Source organism: Trachinotus anak, unplaced genomic scaffold (assembly GCF_046630095.1).
Source record: "Trachinotus anak isolate AG129_WGS33_773 ecotype Australia unplaced genomic scaffold, CSIRO_AGI_Tana_v1 ptg000013l, whole genome shotgun sequence".
Classification (NCBI taxonomy): Eukaryota; Metazoa; Chordata; class Actinopteri; order Carangiformes; family Carangidae; genus Trachinotus; species Trachinotus anak.
The window spans coordinates 7,182,177-7,196,598 of NW_027273864.1; the positions used below are offsets into that span (position 1 = coordinate 7,182,177).

At 40.7% G+C, this 14,422-nt stretch overlaps 1 protein-coding gene across 10 annotated transcripts; it reads right to left on the reverse strand.

Annotated features, from left to right (window-relative positions):
- Positions 1–126: 126 nt before the first annotated feature.
- Positions 127–13,758, reverse strand: mbd1b (methyl-CpG binding domain protein 1b). Of its 10 annotated transcripts, XM_071493138.1 has the most exons (18): positions 13,580–13,753; positions 13,366–13,415; positions 12,293–12,949; positions 11,570–11,710; positions 10,120–10,261; positions 9,753–10,039; positions 9,541–9,623; positions 9,340–9,383; positions 8,067–8,207; positions 7,886–7,969; positions 7,539–7,559; positions 7,341–7,433; positions 6,880–7,041; positions 6,302–6,481; positions 6,087–6,164; positions 5,914–5,997; positions 2,738–2,875; positions 127–2,657 (listed from the first exon to the last, which is right to left on the reverse strand). In XM_071493138.1, exons 3-18 carry the CDS (start codon positions 12,736–12,738, stop codon positions 2,184–2,186), a joined length of 2,598 nt encoding a protein of 865 aa, XP_071349239.1. In that variant the 5' UTR covers positions 12,739–12,949; positions 13,366–13,415; positions 13,580–13,753; the 3' UTR covers positions 127–2,183. The 10 variants fall into 10 exon arrangements, with proteins under 10 accessions (XP_071349239.1, XP_071349244.1, XP_071349243.1 ...); XM_071493143.1 differs by having other exon boundaries at positions 6,302–6,460; positions 13,366–13,758; XM_071493142.1 differs by having other exon boundaries at positions 9,340–9,380; positions 13,366–13,755.
- Positions 13,759–14,422: the final 664 nt, after the last annotated feature.

A 14,422-nucleotide genomic window follows, 5' to 3' on the forward strand; every position in this document is an offset into this window, starting at 1 on the left:
GCCTCTGAGGACATCAGAGAAGCTTCACTTCGAACACACAGGCCGTGATGGACCACAGGTCTTCTCAGGATATTTCAGATGTACTAACTCCATCAGACAGACTTCATGAACATAATGAAAAAGGAATCATTGAAAACAGTTTATTTGCACCCTGCCTTCAAAAAGACCTAGTCAGGAAAGAAACCATCTGTATCATTTATTTAAACATGTTTTAATTCAAAGACTAACAATAATTTTAAAAAGAATTATCAACAGATCCCGGACATGTGAATATTTGCACAGTTACTTGAGGAAACCAAGATAAAAAAAATAAATCTGATATATGGTAAGAATGCATGACCTTTCACATTACTGATAATAAATGGGGAATTGAATTATTACATAATTTAAACAAAAGTCATCAAAAATTTTAAAATACAAATTGAACTACCATCATTACTACTCAAGAGCAGAAATGGAAAAACAATGTCATCATGACTTTAGCCCACAACACCAGTTTTCACCAGATATAATTTGGAAAATATTGACCTACCAGTCCAAACCAGCCAGTGTCTTACTCAGTGCAAAAGCAGCATCCACAGCCAGAAATGATGATGACCGTCACCTTTTTCTCATGTTTCAACTAAAAATGGTCTAAGACAGCTATGTTAATTTTAAAAATGTAAAAAAATAAAAAATAATAAAAAAATAAAACAATTCAACTGCATTGTAAATATGATGCCTTTAAAAAGTTTGCCAAACTTTCTTTTAACATCGTTTTTAAAAACAAAGGGGGAGATTGGACAGAATTAGGCTTTTGACAGGAGTAATCTGAAAAATACTCTGATATAAATTTGACCTTGATGATTACAAATAATGTATGTAACTCAAACTACATAAAAGCTTAAGTATTAACCGCGTTCAAGTCAATACTATGTAGAGGTACTTATTATTCACTGCAAAACTCCACCTCAGGGTATGTCAGGTTGTGTGGGCAGCAGTAAACGTTTGAGAGACCTGATGTCTGGACTCCAGGAGCCAGTCAGACACAGAAGCTTACTTAACTTGCTGTCAGTCTCCCACATGACTTCTGGCAACCACCACCTCAGATGTCCTGAGTATTGTTTTGAACAGTGGCTTTCTCTTTGCCTCTGACATAAAACTACAACTGTTGAAGCAACAGTTGTTGTCCGAAGCCTGTCTCAGCCATGGAGCCATGTGGGTCATCATGACTTGACCTTTAGCCTCACGGGATATTGAGCGCACTCAAATGCTCTTGTATCCTTCTCAATTGTTAATTTTCAGCCTTTTTGTTGTAAATTTGTTAAATCATATTGTGTGACCTTTGGAACCAATGGTTGCCCCTCTGATGATTAATGATGAAAAATTTGAAAGAGGTGCTTGGGGGGTGGATGCATTTCTATACGCAGTGTAATCTGTCTAATGAAATCAGAGTATAGTATACAAGGCATATTTTCCTGTCTCCTTTTTGTCTCAATATACTTATATAGAGGCTTAAACATTAAGTTAGAGTCAGTATTGCTCGGAAAATTATCAAAATGTCTCATGAATCATTGATACTGTTGCTAAATGTAGAGGATAAACAAAGAAGAACATCACCAAAATGCTTCAAGTCAAGCGAACATTAATAAAGCAAGTGAAACTGGTGGCTTGATCATATAATTTACTATAAAATTGAGAACTTGAGAATTGAAAATTGAAAACGTGGGTAAGAGGCAAAGACAACTTATTTTGTCCCCCAAAAAAACTGGAGTCTGCTTTTTGATTCCAATCACAATACACAGGTAGCAGGACAGCATTGTGATGGCCAGTGTCGCTGGTGAAATGATAAGTGGGTTTAATTACTTCAAATTTCTGTTCAATTTTGGGGGGGGGGGGTCTACAAACCCATCACAAAGCCCAGACTCTGACATAACAGTCACAACAGAAAATTCTCCACCAACCAACAACTGAAGAACGCCGGTTACAGCTCTGGGAATGCCTTTGGTGATCCTTCAAATAATCAGATCATACTAATACAGTCCAGAGGTAAAGCTGGAGAATGTCATATATATATTACTGCCTAGCACTAAAAACGGAAAATAAATCTGTAACAGAACAAAAAGAAATAGATGGCACAAAGTTGCACCAGAGAATCTGTGGTTTCCAATGTGATCAGAGATTTTCTTCTGTCTGTGCTGGACTTAAAATCCTCGCAGCGCTCTGCAGTTAGTACAGATGCTCACATTCCTCTTAACCAAGAAATCACATGTTGATGCCCGCTCAAGTATGATTGGGTCTTTATTAAGTGAAGGCTCTTTGGGGGGCAGGCCCTGGCACACGACATATTTCTCCAGGCCCAAAAGCAGATTGACCACCTCAGTTACTGAGGTTAAGTGTTGTGGGTAGTTGTCGTAGAGTGGGTGGGTGGGGAGCAGCGGCTGCTTTTGGACGGTGACCTGATAGCAGAAGCCTGGGTCGATCAGCACCATGGTGTCCGTCATGCTGGACTGCTTCGAACACTGGATGAGCTGCAGCTGCGGGCCCTCCACCATTATGGCATACCACAGTATTGGCAGTACAGAGGAGCGTAAAGAGTGTAGCAGTTTCATGAGCTGGTTTTCTACATCCGCACCACTCCCTGCAGGGTTATCAGCCAAACTGAAGATCTGCGTGATCTGCAGACGACAACAGTGTGAAAACAAATACACAATGTTTTTACATTCTCTGACATTATCCACAGAACTAGGACTCTTACCATGGGCAACTCCTCTTCCTCTTCTTCCTCTTCCTCTTCCTCTTCTTCAACATGCTTTTGACCATCTCTGACTGCGTGCAATCTCTCTGCATCCCATCTGCTTAGCTGCTCCTGGATCAGCAAGGGTGAAATCAAGAGCTAAACTTTTAATTAAAAATCCTGTCAGTCAAAGCTCTATCTGTAATTCATGTATAATTTAAAATATCAAATTATAATCAAACTTCAGATCAAGTAAAATGAAATCACAGCTGTATCAAATTGTATGAGATCAGCTCTGAACTGCAGAGAATGAGATCAAATGTAAATGTTGTTTGTGTTAGATCAGGAACCATGGATCAAATCTTAATAAAATTAAAAACCTCTAAAAGCGAGCCAGACTGTTACACTGTACCTGCATCTCCACTGAGTGGAACACAAGTGAGTTGAAGACCTAGTGAGTGGATGTTTGTTTGAAAAAAAAAATTGTTCATGTGGACAACGTTAATTACATAACAGGTTGCTGACATGGCCGATATATAGAACTCAGCACCCACTAATGTAACACAAGAGTAACTGACAGTGATGAGCAACACTTGCAATCCCTCGTTCACAAACGCCGCGCCTTTCAAGCAGACTTGGACATGGAGGTGAAGCAGGGATTCAAGTGGTCAACATGGGAGAGTGGTCCAAACAGAGAGAAAATGAAGGGCTGAGAAGATCAAGATGATTTACAGAGATTTGTTGGCTGCCGGGCAGAAAGTAAGTTCAGGTCTCATCAGCATGAAGTGGGTTTAGGATTGGATTTTTTAGGATTTAGCACAGGATTTTTTTTTCTCAATTTAAAAGTGTGTCTATATTTCTGCCTCATCACCAGTCAAGACATTACATTTGATGCAAACTAGGGGCAGAGTTTTTCAGTATTTGCAGTAGAACAAAGAATATTGGGCCTAATTTCACAGCCTTTAACTGCACACAATACTAAACAACATAAACGATACATTTTTGTATTTGCAAGAAGAGGTGGAGCATGTGACAACAACCATTTAACCTCTTATTGATATTCTATACAGACTGGACACAAATGAAAGGAAAACCAACAGTAAGTGTAAGTGTCTGCGTAAGGTGTTGGGCCACCATGTGACACCAGAACAGTTTCAATGCGTTCTATTGGAGATAGAGATATTCCATCATTTGATGTTTTTATAATGCTGGTGGAGAGCATGTCGGTACAAAATCTCCCTTAGGTGTTTAGGTGGAGATCTGGTGACTGTGGAGGTCACAGCATATGATTCACATCATTTTCATACTCATCACACCATTCAGTGACCCGTCATGCCCTGTGGATGGGGCCATTGTCATCCTGGAAGAGACCGCACCCATCAATCAATCAAATTTGCATAGCACTTTACATACAGTGCAGTTCAAAATGCTTCACAGATGACTGATAATCCACGAAAAAGGACAAATCAAATAAGAAAAAAATCAGGATAGAAATGTTTCATCATAGGATAAAGGTGATCACTCAGAACAACTTTGTATTGATTTGCAGTGATGCTTCCCTCTAAGGAAACAAGTGGACCAAAATGCCCCCACAACATAACAGAGACTAGATCCCCTCACTGTAGGTACAGACCATTCAGGCCTGTACCGTTCTCTTGGTGTACACCACACATGCTCTCGCCCACCTGTCAAGAATATGATGACGGATGACACATCTGACCACATCACTTTTTCCACATCTCTGTAGACCAGTGCCTCTGGTTTTTACACCACTGAACTCTCAAATGTCGATGATCTTTGTAATGAGGGGTTTGTGCACTGCAGCCCTCCTATAACATCCCTCTCTGTTGTTGCTGTGTCAAACACAATTTCTGACCCTATTTACTGACGTCTTTCCCATAGATCTAAATGCAGACGTCACTTTAGTCACTGTTCCAATAAACAGCAGCCAGCTGAGCATCTCTGTGACTGAAGCTGCTGCCACCTGTGTCCCAACAATGAACTTTCCTTCAAAGTCACTTAGATCCTTTCCTCTTTCTGTCTTGATACAAAATCTGAATCAACTGGGTCTGCTCAACATTTTTAGACCTGCTACAAGTTAATTGCTTAATTGTACCTTGCAGTGCATCTGCGTGGAAGCATTTGCATTTGTTATGTTTCTCCATTCATTTATTCAGGTTTTTACTTTCATTCATCACCCATCTGTATACGATACTGTCAGACAGCACAGGGTAAGATTTGTAAATATGATTTTTTTGAGCTTAGGGTTACTTAACTGGGAAAAACGCTGATCAAATAAGGATCAAATAAAATCTACCCTAGATGTTACTCTTAGTTTGTACAGCTAAGTCACAAATAACACACTGACTGACTGCTACAGTGCTGGTAATGTGTCTTGGAGCATGAGATATTTTCTTGTGATCGTGAAAGGCGAAACAAGCGACCACGAGAACAAACTGAGGGACGGCCAAGAAGAGAGGGGTGACAAGTAGAAAGAGCAAACAGCTTGGCAGCGATATGCATCTTTTACAAGGATATCAAATTAACTTTTGTGGGTGGCCTGGTGCCAAGTGGTTCAGACATATGCCATATAACTGCAACGTCTCCATGGGCCATTGTCACGCCATACCCCTCTCTTTCTCTCTCCATGTTCCCTGTCTGTATCTGTACTGTCAAACTGTCCAATAAAGAAAAAAATGTCCTAAAAAAGTTACTTGTGTGCCGTCACATGCCACTCCAACCTGAGGCAAGAAAACAGAAATCTACACAACCACACCTGATGCAAAAAGATGAATCAATGGAACATTTAGAGATGCAGATGGCATCACCGTACACAGGTAAAAAGAAAAACTGGTCAAACAGAGTCTGGATCCAGGCCTGGAATCACTGAGCAGAGCCAGAGCCACAGGCCAAAGAACAGCATGTCAACAGATATATAAGGAAATGGACAAGGTGCCAGAAGCATTCGTGAGGGGAAGTGTAAACAGACGGCCATGATGGCTCATGATCATGCAGGTCTAATACAATTAAGCAATGAACAGCAAGAATGAGTCCACCATCAGGCAGAAAGGTGCAAATATCTAAATCAGAGCTGCGGCACATCACAAGCAAAAAGCAACATTACACGTTTCTTTTCCTAGGGCAGAGAAACTGGTGCATTATCACTAAACAAAAGAGGTGGAAGGATGGAAACTTACTAGCTGACAGTTGTTATGGTTGCTGATGTGAGGGACTCTGTCAGGCAGTCCGTTCCTCTGTGCGAAATTTGAATAATTCAGCTGCTGAGAGACAAAATTCAGTTGACATTCTGTTTGGTTTGGAGATTAGCTTTAGCGGACAAAAATGTGCAGATAAGAATCTATCTACAAACCTGCATAGATGATTGGTGGTTTCTCACATTCACTTCATTGTGTTTGCTACCGCTGGCAGGCTCCGAGCTCCAACTCATCTAAAACAGCACAACATGAATAAATGAACCTTTTATCAAATGTTTTGTCTGCAGGAGAATGCAACTTCCTTTAAAAAAAAAAAAAAACATTCACTACAAGCAAAAAGATTTTAACAACAGAGGCTTTGTGCACTCACTGCTTGTAAGTTACTGTCATCATCTTCGTTGTCGGTGAAGTCCAAGCTAACATGTGGTCCTTTGTTTTTCTTGAAACCTGACTTGCGACTGTATGTGTAGTGAGGTCTAGGTCTGCCCGGCAGCACTGGACCATCTGGCCCATATTCTCCTTGTCCAATCTGCGAGGGCAGCAAGTGTCTCTGTCAAATATAAGCACAGAATCATTTAAATCCAACACTGTTGCTTCATTAGCAACTTCCCGGATATTACCTGTTTGCCCTGTTGCCCTCTGGCAGGCGCTTCAGGTCACTCAAGACCCGGACAAATAGACTCAAAACCTGTTTTTTTCCACAGACATCACTTGATTCTTCAACACTTTTTTTTCCTATCTGTCTTTATAGTCACTTTTACAATTATCTACTTATTTATTATTGTTTTAACCGGTTTGGAATGTGTGTGTGTGTCTGTTTCTTTTGATTGTGGCACCAGTTGGAGTAGCACTCTAAATTGCATTGTATTTTTTTGCAATACAATGAACGGCTTTCTAAGTTTCTACTGCAAGAAACAACTAATTCATTAAAAACTGGTGTGGTCTTACCATTGCCTGTCTCTGACACTGCCGCAGACGACACTTCTGCCTCTTTTTGTTGCTGCCTCCGAACTTGGGTTTGTCTATACAGAAATCACAAGTGCCGCAGTCTTTCCTGCAGAGACAGGCCTTACATTCTCCACAGGAGCGTCGCTTCCTCTTCTTATGCCACTGTAAACAAGAACAATAAGAGAATTTAGCATGAACATGAAGGCATTATAACACAAACAAGTGAACAAATGAGCAATGATTACGCAATTTTATCAACTCTAAGAGCAACGAAAAACGAACGTTGATAACAGCTGACGTGCAAGAAATTAATTTGAAAAACCACACAACCATGGAGAAACTGAGAAACTCTAATTATCTTTCACCAGCCGCTATTCAAAGAGGGTCAGAGGGTCGCTGTTCCAAATCTGTGGTTTATTCTAATCGCTTTAGATAATCATGTCTTTAAAAAAAACACTCACATCATCATCGTCGTCAGTTGACATATCATCCTCATCATCGACATCCACATTGACCGAGAAGTTTTCTGTGTCACTGCTTTTGAGACTCGGGTGCTGCGTCAATAAAACATTATCAGTGAGAGTGGGGGTAAAGTTATTGCAATAATACTGAGCACTATGAATACAGATAGAATTTTATCTGACATCACAAAAAGTTACCTGCGAGTCTGCAACTTCACTCTGTAAAATAAAAGAGTTGTTGTTTAGAATTTAAATGAATCTTTCAGTGTCAAAGTTGCAGTGCATGATTACACTGTTAACAGTGCACACAGGCTGCATTTAAATGTGAAATAACTGAAACAAATCTGACACTGACTGTAAACCTGTGGATGAATATAATAATCGTGACCAACAATAGGTGTATATGAAGGATTTCTGCTTCTACAAATATAATTAAATTTTGATCAGATACAATAATAATACTGACTTAAAAATGGTTGTTGGGACACCTTCCAGCAAAAACAGTAAAAGTCCACAACTGGATGAATTACAGAAGCTCCTCTTACCTGAAAACTCATACATGTGTCATCAAAGGTTTCAGGAATGTCATTATAAGGCCTCTGTGGTAGGAAGCTTCCACTTCCAGGACCCTGATGTACCAAACAGAATCAAAGGGCATGAATGCAAAAGTAACATAAGCAATAAACATTAGAATAAACAATAACTATTGTGCAGCTGTCAGCTTACCTTGCGAATAGGACATACGCATCTGCGTTTCCGGCATATGCGTTTCCGGGACTCAGGGCTCTGCAGTCCATGCTTGCAGTTGGCACACTGGCCGCAATTCATTGTGTTGTGGCATCCCACACACTGCCCACAGGGAATCCACTGCAGTTGACATGAACAAGAAGGAAAGGCAGATTTTATTTGTGTTTTATAACACAGTGGTTCCCAACCTTTTCCAACTCATGGCCCACTTGAAAATCTCAAAAATGTTGGTGGCCCATGTCCAACCCCATAACAATATGGGGACCAATAATAATATAATAATATACAAATAACGCGTCCTCACAGCACTTTTTATTGCTATGGCTGAACTGAAAGCAGGGGAAACATGCAAGGGGAGCTGTTACTTGTCGATTCACCATCTGTCTCTTGACATGGATGTAATCTTTTAACGTGCATCACATTGAGGCTACGTCCACACTGCTAAGTTTTACTTTTAAAACACATCTCTTTAGCTACGTTGTCGCCTCCTATCCACACTGCTCTAGAGTTTTCAAACCCGAGAAAGGAGACTTTTGGAAATGCTGCTGGACCCGTTTTAATTTGAAAACTGTGTACAGCCAGTGTGCATAAATGATCATGTATGTAGGTGTTTTCAGGTGTCATAGTATGGATGCAGATGGTTTCTAATACGAAGCTAAAATGTTCGTCTGGACGGAGGTCGTCTCTATTTCAAAATGCTGTTAGAAAATGTAGTAGTGTGGCCTGAGACAGCAAACAAGTATATGATATGGTCCAGGTTCCTATCATTGGCAAATCACAGTGATATGCCTTAATACTGGAAAAAAAGAAAAACAATTGTTTTTTTTTTTAAAGATAATTTCTTTTTAAAACATTATTTACATAATTTTAAAAAAATTACATTTATTCACCAAAAGTGTACAGTTTTGCTAATTATTTGTCGTCCCACTTGCAAAACCATCGCAGCCCACAGGTTGGGAATCACTGTTCTAACACATTTCAACACATCCATCAGCAGCCTAATTCTGTCTTCTTAGTGCTGGAGAATATGATTTTACATTTTGTTATGCACCTTTTCTCCATGTAAGATACAAATGAACTTTCACAAATGTTCAGTCACTGTCCTCTTATAAATAACATATACGCACAATGTGGGAATCCTGAATCCGTGGTTTTATTACTCTGTTATTAGTTTCCAGTGGACCATGTGCTTGTTAAAGTGACTAAAATGTAGATGTTCATGTAAACATCCAGTTGACAGACAAAGCTTTACCTTTCTGAATCGAATCATCGGATGCTCCTTCGTCTTTGAGGCTGCTGGAATTCAAAATAAACAAACAGTGTAGGATGAGTCAAACTGTAAGAAGGTGCATCTTTTACCCTACCACAGATACTTGAACATCATTTTTTTCCTATCTCTGACACATTTTGGCATTATGATAATTTAAATAGTATAATGCATGCACTGGCATACCCCAACAAGAGGGACAACAGGGCCTCTTCCTCTGTTTGTCATACCATGTGCCTGTGAAGGAAATACCACATCTGGCACAGACTCTGCAGAGAAATATGATCATGTAAACCATTATGATTAAATGGAAATACTCAAGTTTCCTGTTAGTTACCGCAGTAGTTTTTAATGATATGGTTAAATAATTGAAATATGAAGTGAAGTAATGGACTCACAGAGTGCTGTCCTCTGTCCCAATTTCTCCATTTATGGAGGGGAGCGGGAGCGGTTTGGATGATGAGGGAAGGGGAAGTCTGATTTTATCTTCTGCTGGTGGATCCTCATCGCGAGTGACTGGGTTTGGTGTTCCCACTGTACTGTGCAAGGAGAGGCTTGTCTGGTTGGAGTGGACGGTTTTGGGCCCCTGGCTGGGGGTGAGCCTGTGGTGAGAGTCAGGTGTGTCAGCGCCCTCTCCTCTCTCTACGAAGCTGGACTCTGAAGAAGAACGCTCCCGGATCTTTCTCTAATGGACAAGAAAGTGAGGAAAACTAACTGCAAGACATACACATCTTAAATGTTTTAAGGGATGAAAGAGGCCAATACCTTCACTCTGTTTCGAATTCTTATGGGTGGTGCTTCGCCATCGTAGAACTTTCCTGACTTGTATTCAAAGTTTGACAAGTCAAGAAGTCCCTCCAGCACTGAAGCCAGTTCTACTCTGCTTCTCACTCGATCACCTTGTGGACTGTGATGGAGAAAAACAGTTACAACTGCAAAGAGCTGGATGAACACCTTATTTATTAGGGCTGCAACTAATAAAGCTGTCATGAGAACTGATACTTCTGTACCAAGTCAGTCCCAAAATTCTGAAAATGTGTTGTCACTTGGTTTTTTGCAGCACCAAAGGTGCTGGAGACGTGATTCTTCCAGGACTGATGAGGGCAGTATAATAACCTTACAAGCGTTCTTATCTGACATCAAACTCAAAGAGAAAAAGGCAGGCACAGTAAACAATAACAACAACATGTACAACAGCAGCAGGTACAGGTGCAGCAACAGGTGCGCTACAACTTGCTGGGGAAAAAAAAAAAAAATCATGCCAAGACTGGTGTAGGCTAATGTTAGCTTGTTCAGGCTAACATAGTGACAGCTCGTAATGTGAGCTGGGAGCTCACAACCTCAGTAGGCTACTGTCATCAACAGTCTGTCTGTCAAAATATGTAACGCTGACACACTACACACTACAGGTCTGTCAGCTTGTTGGTCAATTTAAACTACTGTTGCACACTGACTTTATGGCGGTGCATGTGTGTGAGTGTGAGTACACTGTGTGTGCAGCAGCCTGTTTTTGACTGGCAGCCAATAAAATGTCAAAAAACTAGGAAAACGCACAATTTTGCAGCAAATTTGCCCATTTAGATAATTAAACCAGCAAATATTTACCACATCCCTAAGATGTATTATAATTATCAATTTATGATTTAAGATAAATATGAACAATTATTCTGTTGATTATTTTGTCATATTGCCCAGCCCTGATGCACAAAGTTGTCTGACTGCTACAAACTGAGTAAGGTATAAAAAGCAGTGAGTAAAAGCAGAGTCAGAAGTGCTAAAAAAGTGTAATATATAAGTATGAATGTTGTTCAATTTTCGTACAATGTTCAATTTTTGTTGACATTGTCTGAAATGTGTAAATTCAATTACACATTAATAACTGAGTTCATAGTTAAAGGTGAGGTTGTACTGGACTCAATTATATTGAGAGATGTTTCTGTTTGTTTGTCTTCCCTATTTACATACATGAGGGGAGCAATATTAGAAACACCTCTTGCAGTCCAGCACAGCACCACCACACACTATGACCTCACACTACAACATATCATATGAATTAATACCTCAACAAAAACTGAACAATATAGAAGTAGACTTTATGGCGGAACAGTTGTAATGGATTACAATAGACTGTGCAGGTGTGACTAATAAAATGGTCACTAAATATTTTCTGCTCTCTGCACAGTGGGATTTTTTTCTCCTACTAGACAGTATTTACCTTAGGTAATACACATCCTTCTGGCCAATACTGCTGCCTGAGCGCCGAACAACTTCTTTGCGTTTCCAACCTTCTCCGAGTATTGGCCACTCCTCCCATCCCTCGTCAGGATGTGATCGCTTACGACGGGGAATATGAAGCCTGTATTCAAAAGAGGACATGGAAATTATACATGTTAGAAATGTGTATACTACATGGGGAAAAGACTAAACAACAGGCCATTTGAGAAAATGTTGATATGATAAGCTATGTTGCGTTGTGTGTTAATTTGTTATCAACAGATGCAGGCAAAGTTGCCTCCATCTGCCTCCAAGAGCCCTCAAAAAATGAGAGTTTGCAGGTAACTTATCTTATATTATCATTAAGGAAAGATGTAATAAAGCAATACTGCATTCAATTTTCATGTGATACACACTCCACTTACTAACAAGCTGCCATCAACTGTAACCCTCTTGCCAGTGTACTTTAACTTGTAACAATTGCCTTTATTTGAATATGCTCCTTGTTGAATTGAGTCGGGGAACTTGAACAGCATCGTACCACATATGCACCACGCCACTGTGGGCTCTATCGTGGTAAAGGTAATCATTTGTCCTGAACTTTTTCACATGTTCAGAAAATTCTAAATCTAATCCAAACACGATGCTCTTGATTATCAGATTACAGTGTTATTGCATTGTAATTATACGACCACAGATTGACACAGAACATTATTCAACCTACTGATGTATCTTTTTGAAGGCCTTCTCACTGCCTGCCACGCTTTCACTCTTTTCACTTTCTCCTGCCAAGCTACCAATGCTATTGGCATCATCATCTTCCTCAAGGGGCTCGAACCAGTCAACAGGAGGCTCACCACCAGTGGCTTTTGCCTCGTCCTTTGCCTCATGCTTAGCCTCTTTCTTTGCCCAAACCTTTGCCCCTGCCTTTGCCTCGTCCTTTGTCTCGTCCTTTGCCCCGTCCTTTGCCACTCCAGGGGTTTCCTCTACAGGGTTTGGACCGGGGTTTGCTTTTGTATGCGGACTCTCTGAGGGTGCCAAGGGCTCCTGTGATGGTACTGCCTCAGAGGTGTTTTCCTCTCTGCTGCCCTGCTTTTCAGTGCTTTGTCCCACATCTTCCTCCACAGGCTCTTTGCCAGGGAACGGGCTCTTAAGCGGTTCCTCGTTCATTGATGCACCAGTTCAGGCTTCAAACAGCGGGCAGTTGTTTCCTGGAGACAAATAAGATGTCCTCTACAGCAGATCTTGCATCCCATTTAAAGTGGTGAAAAGTCAGACTGTCCGTGGATTGTGCCACTTAAGCCTGGCCTTTGAGGTTTGGGCTGACAGATCAACCGGGCAGACCGAAGGATAACGGCCGTTCAGGTGGTCATGACAGGACCTAGAAACAAGGATATGATAACAGTGATTAAACACACCATACGCCCAGTGCAATCTATCAAGTTAGCCTTGGTCGATATTGTGTTATAGTAATGTTAGCTTTAAACCACGAACTGCTGTTTTTATACAATTGCAATGACTGCAAAAGCAGATATTCATTATTTACAACATACACTAACTTAAGAGACCGGGTGTGGCGTTATTCCCTCTATTAAACGGCAGCTAGCTTCCATTAATATATGCCTTCCACAGTTGTCAATTAGCTAGCATTGGAGTGTAGCAAATGTTAGCCGGCAAATGCAATGTTAGCGACACTAGCTAACCTCAACTGTCCTAGGTGCTGTTACTACAGAAAGTGCTCTGATTCTCTGGCAGGGATTCCGATGATTTCTTAAAACGCATTTCATCACACATTACCAGCAGTGCGATGTCAGAGCCACTCACGCAGGGCAGCTGGAGAGGAAGCACTGAAAGTGGAAACGAGAGTAGCGTTAGCTACCGCTAGCTGTAGCGTTCCCCAAACATGGTTGCAGTGCCACTATATTAAAATGACTCCTTTCAGTTCAGAGCTGTGTGTCGCTATCGCTTTGCAAATGTTTGCGGTTAGGTGGGCCAACAAACACACACACACCTCTAGGGTAATGTTCCCCAAATGCTTGGCACTCTACTCACAACATACACTACTTCACTTCACAAGGTAGAGCTAAGTTAGCTAGCTACCAAGCAACACTGAACGCAAACGGTGGGAGGACAAAAGAAGGCGAGATGGCAAAGATGCAAATCCGCGTAGGCCATGAGTGTGGGCTCTGAACCTGCCTGCAGAGGGGGAACCGGCAGCATCACACACCGCCGTGTGCATTTAACATCTGCCTTTCCGTTAACAAATACGCTGCCTTGGTTGCTTTTGATTTAAATGTCTGTAGAATCACAATGCAAAGGAGCCACTGTAATTTATTTAGAAAAAAAAAAAACTCCGTTTCAGCGTCTCATGTTACTGTGCTACAATAACCACTCTGAAATGTACTTTATTTTCTTCTACTATAGATTAGTACTGCTCATCATCATTGTGAACAACAGTTAGGCCATTTTAGCTGAGTTATAGCCAGCCAGCAATACAGTATTTTGATAATACGGTTGTATTATTATTATTTATCTCATATATTATTTATATATTATTATTCAATTACACATTTTTAATTTTAATCGTTGCTCACTCGTTTCAAATACTAGTACAACATTACATCATTTCAAACATTCTGGTAGGAGAGAAAAGTGGAAAACAACAAACACTTGGCCAGTCAACAGAGACGGCGGTGAGGACAGAAGGGGGGGACTTCTCTCATCCCACTCTCACCGTCTTCGATTTATCATCGTTGTCATTTAACTTTGCTGCGTTCCTGCTCGTTGGAAAGAAAATAAATGTGATCACACCACATCATTAGGAATGTGTTGTTTTCCCATGCTGGTGGAAAAG

Bases quoted from the DNA above. Each gene is read 5' to 3' on its own strand.
- mbd1b (XM_071493139.1), bottom strand. From the start codon at position 12,738: ATGAACGAGGAACCGCTTAAGAGCCCGTTCCCTGGCAAAGAGCCTGTG. The intron at 7,434-7,538 runs GTAACTTTTTGT...TTATTGACGCAG, and splicing joins GTGAAGTTGCAGACTCGCAG to CACCCGAGTCTCAAAAGCAG. The intron at 2,658-2,737 runs GTAAGAGTCCTA...TGTCGTCTGCAG, and splicing joins AGGAAGAGGAGTTGCCCATG to ATCACGCAGATCTTCAGTTT.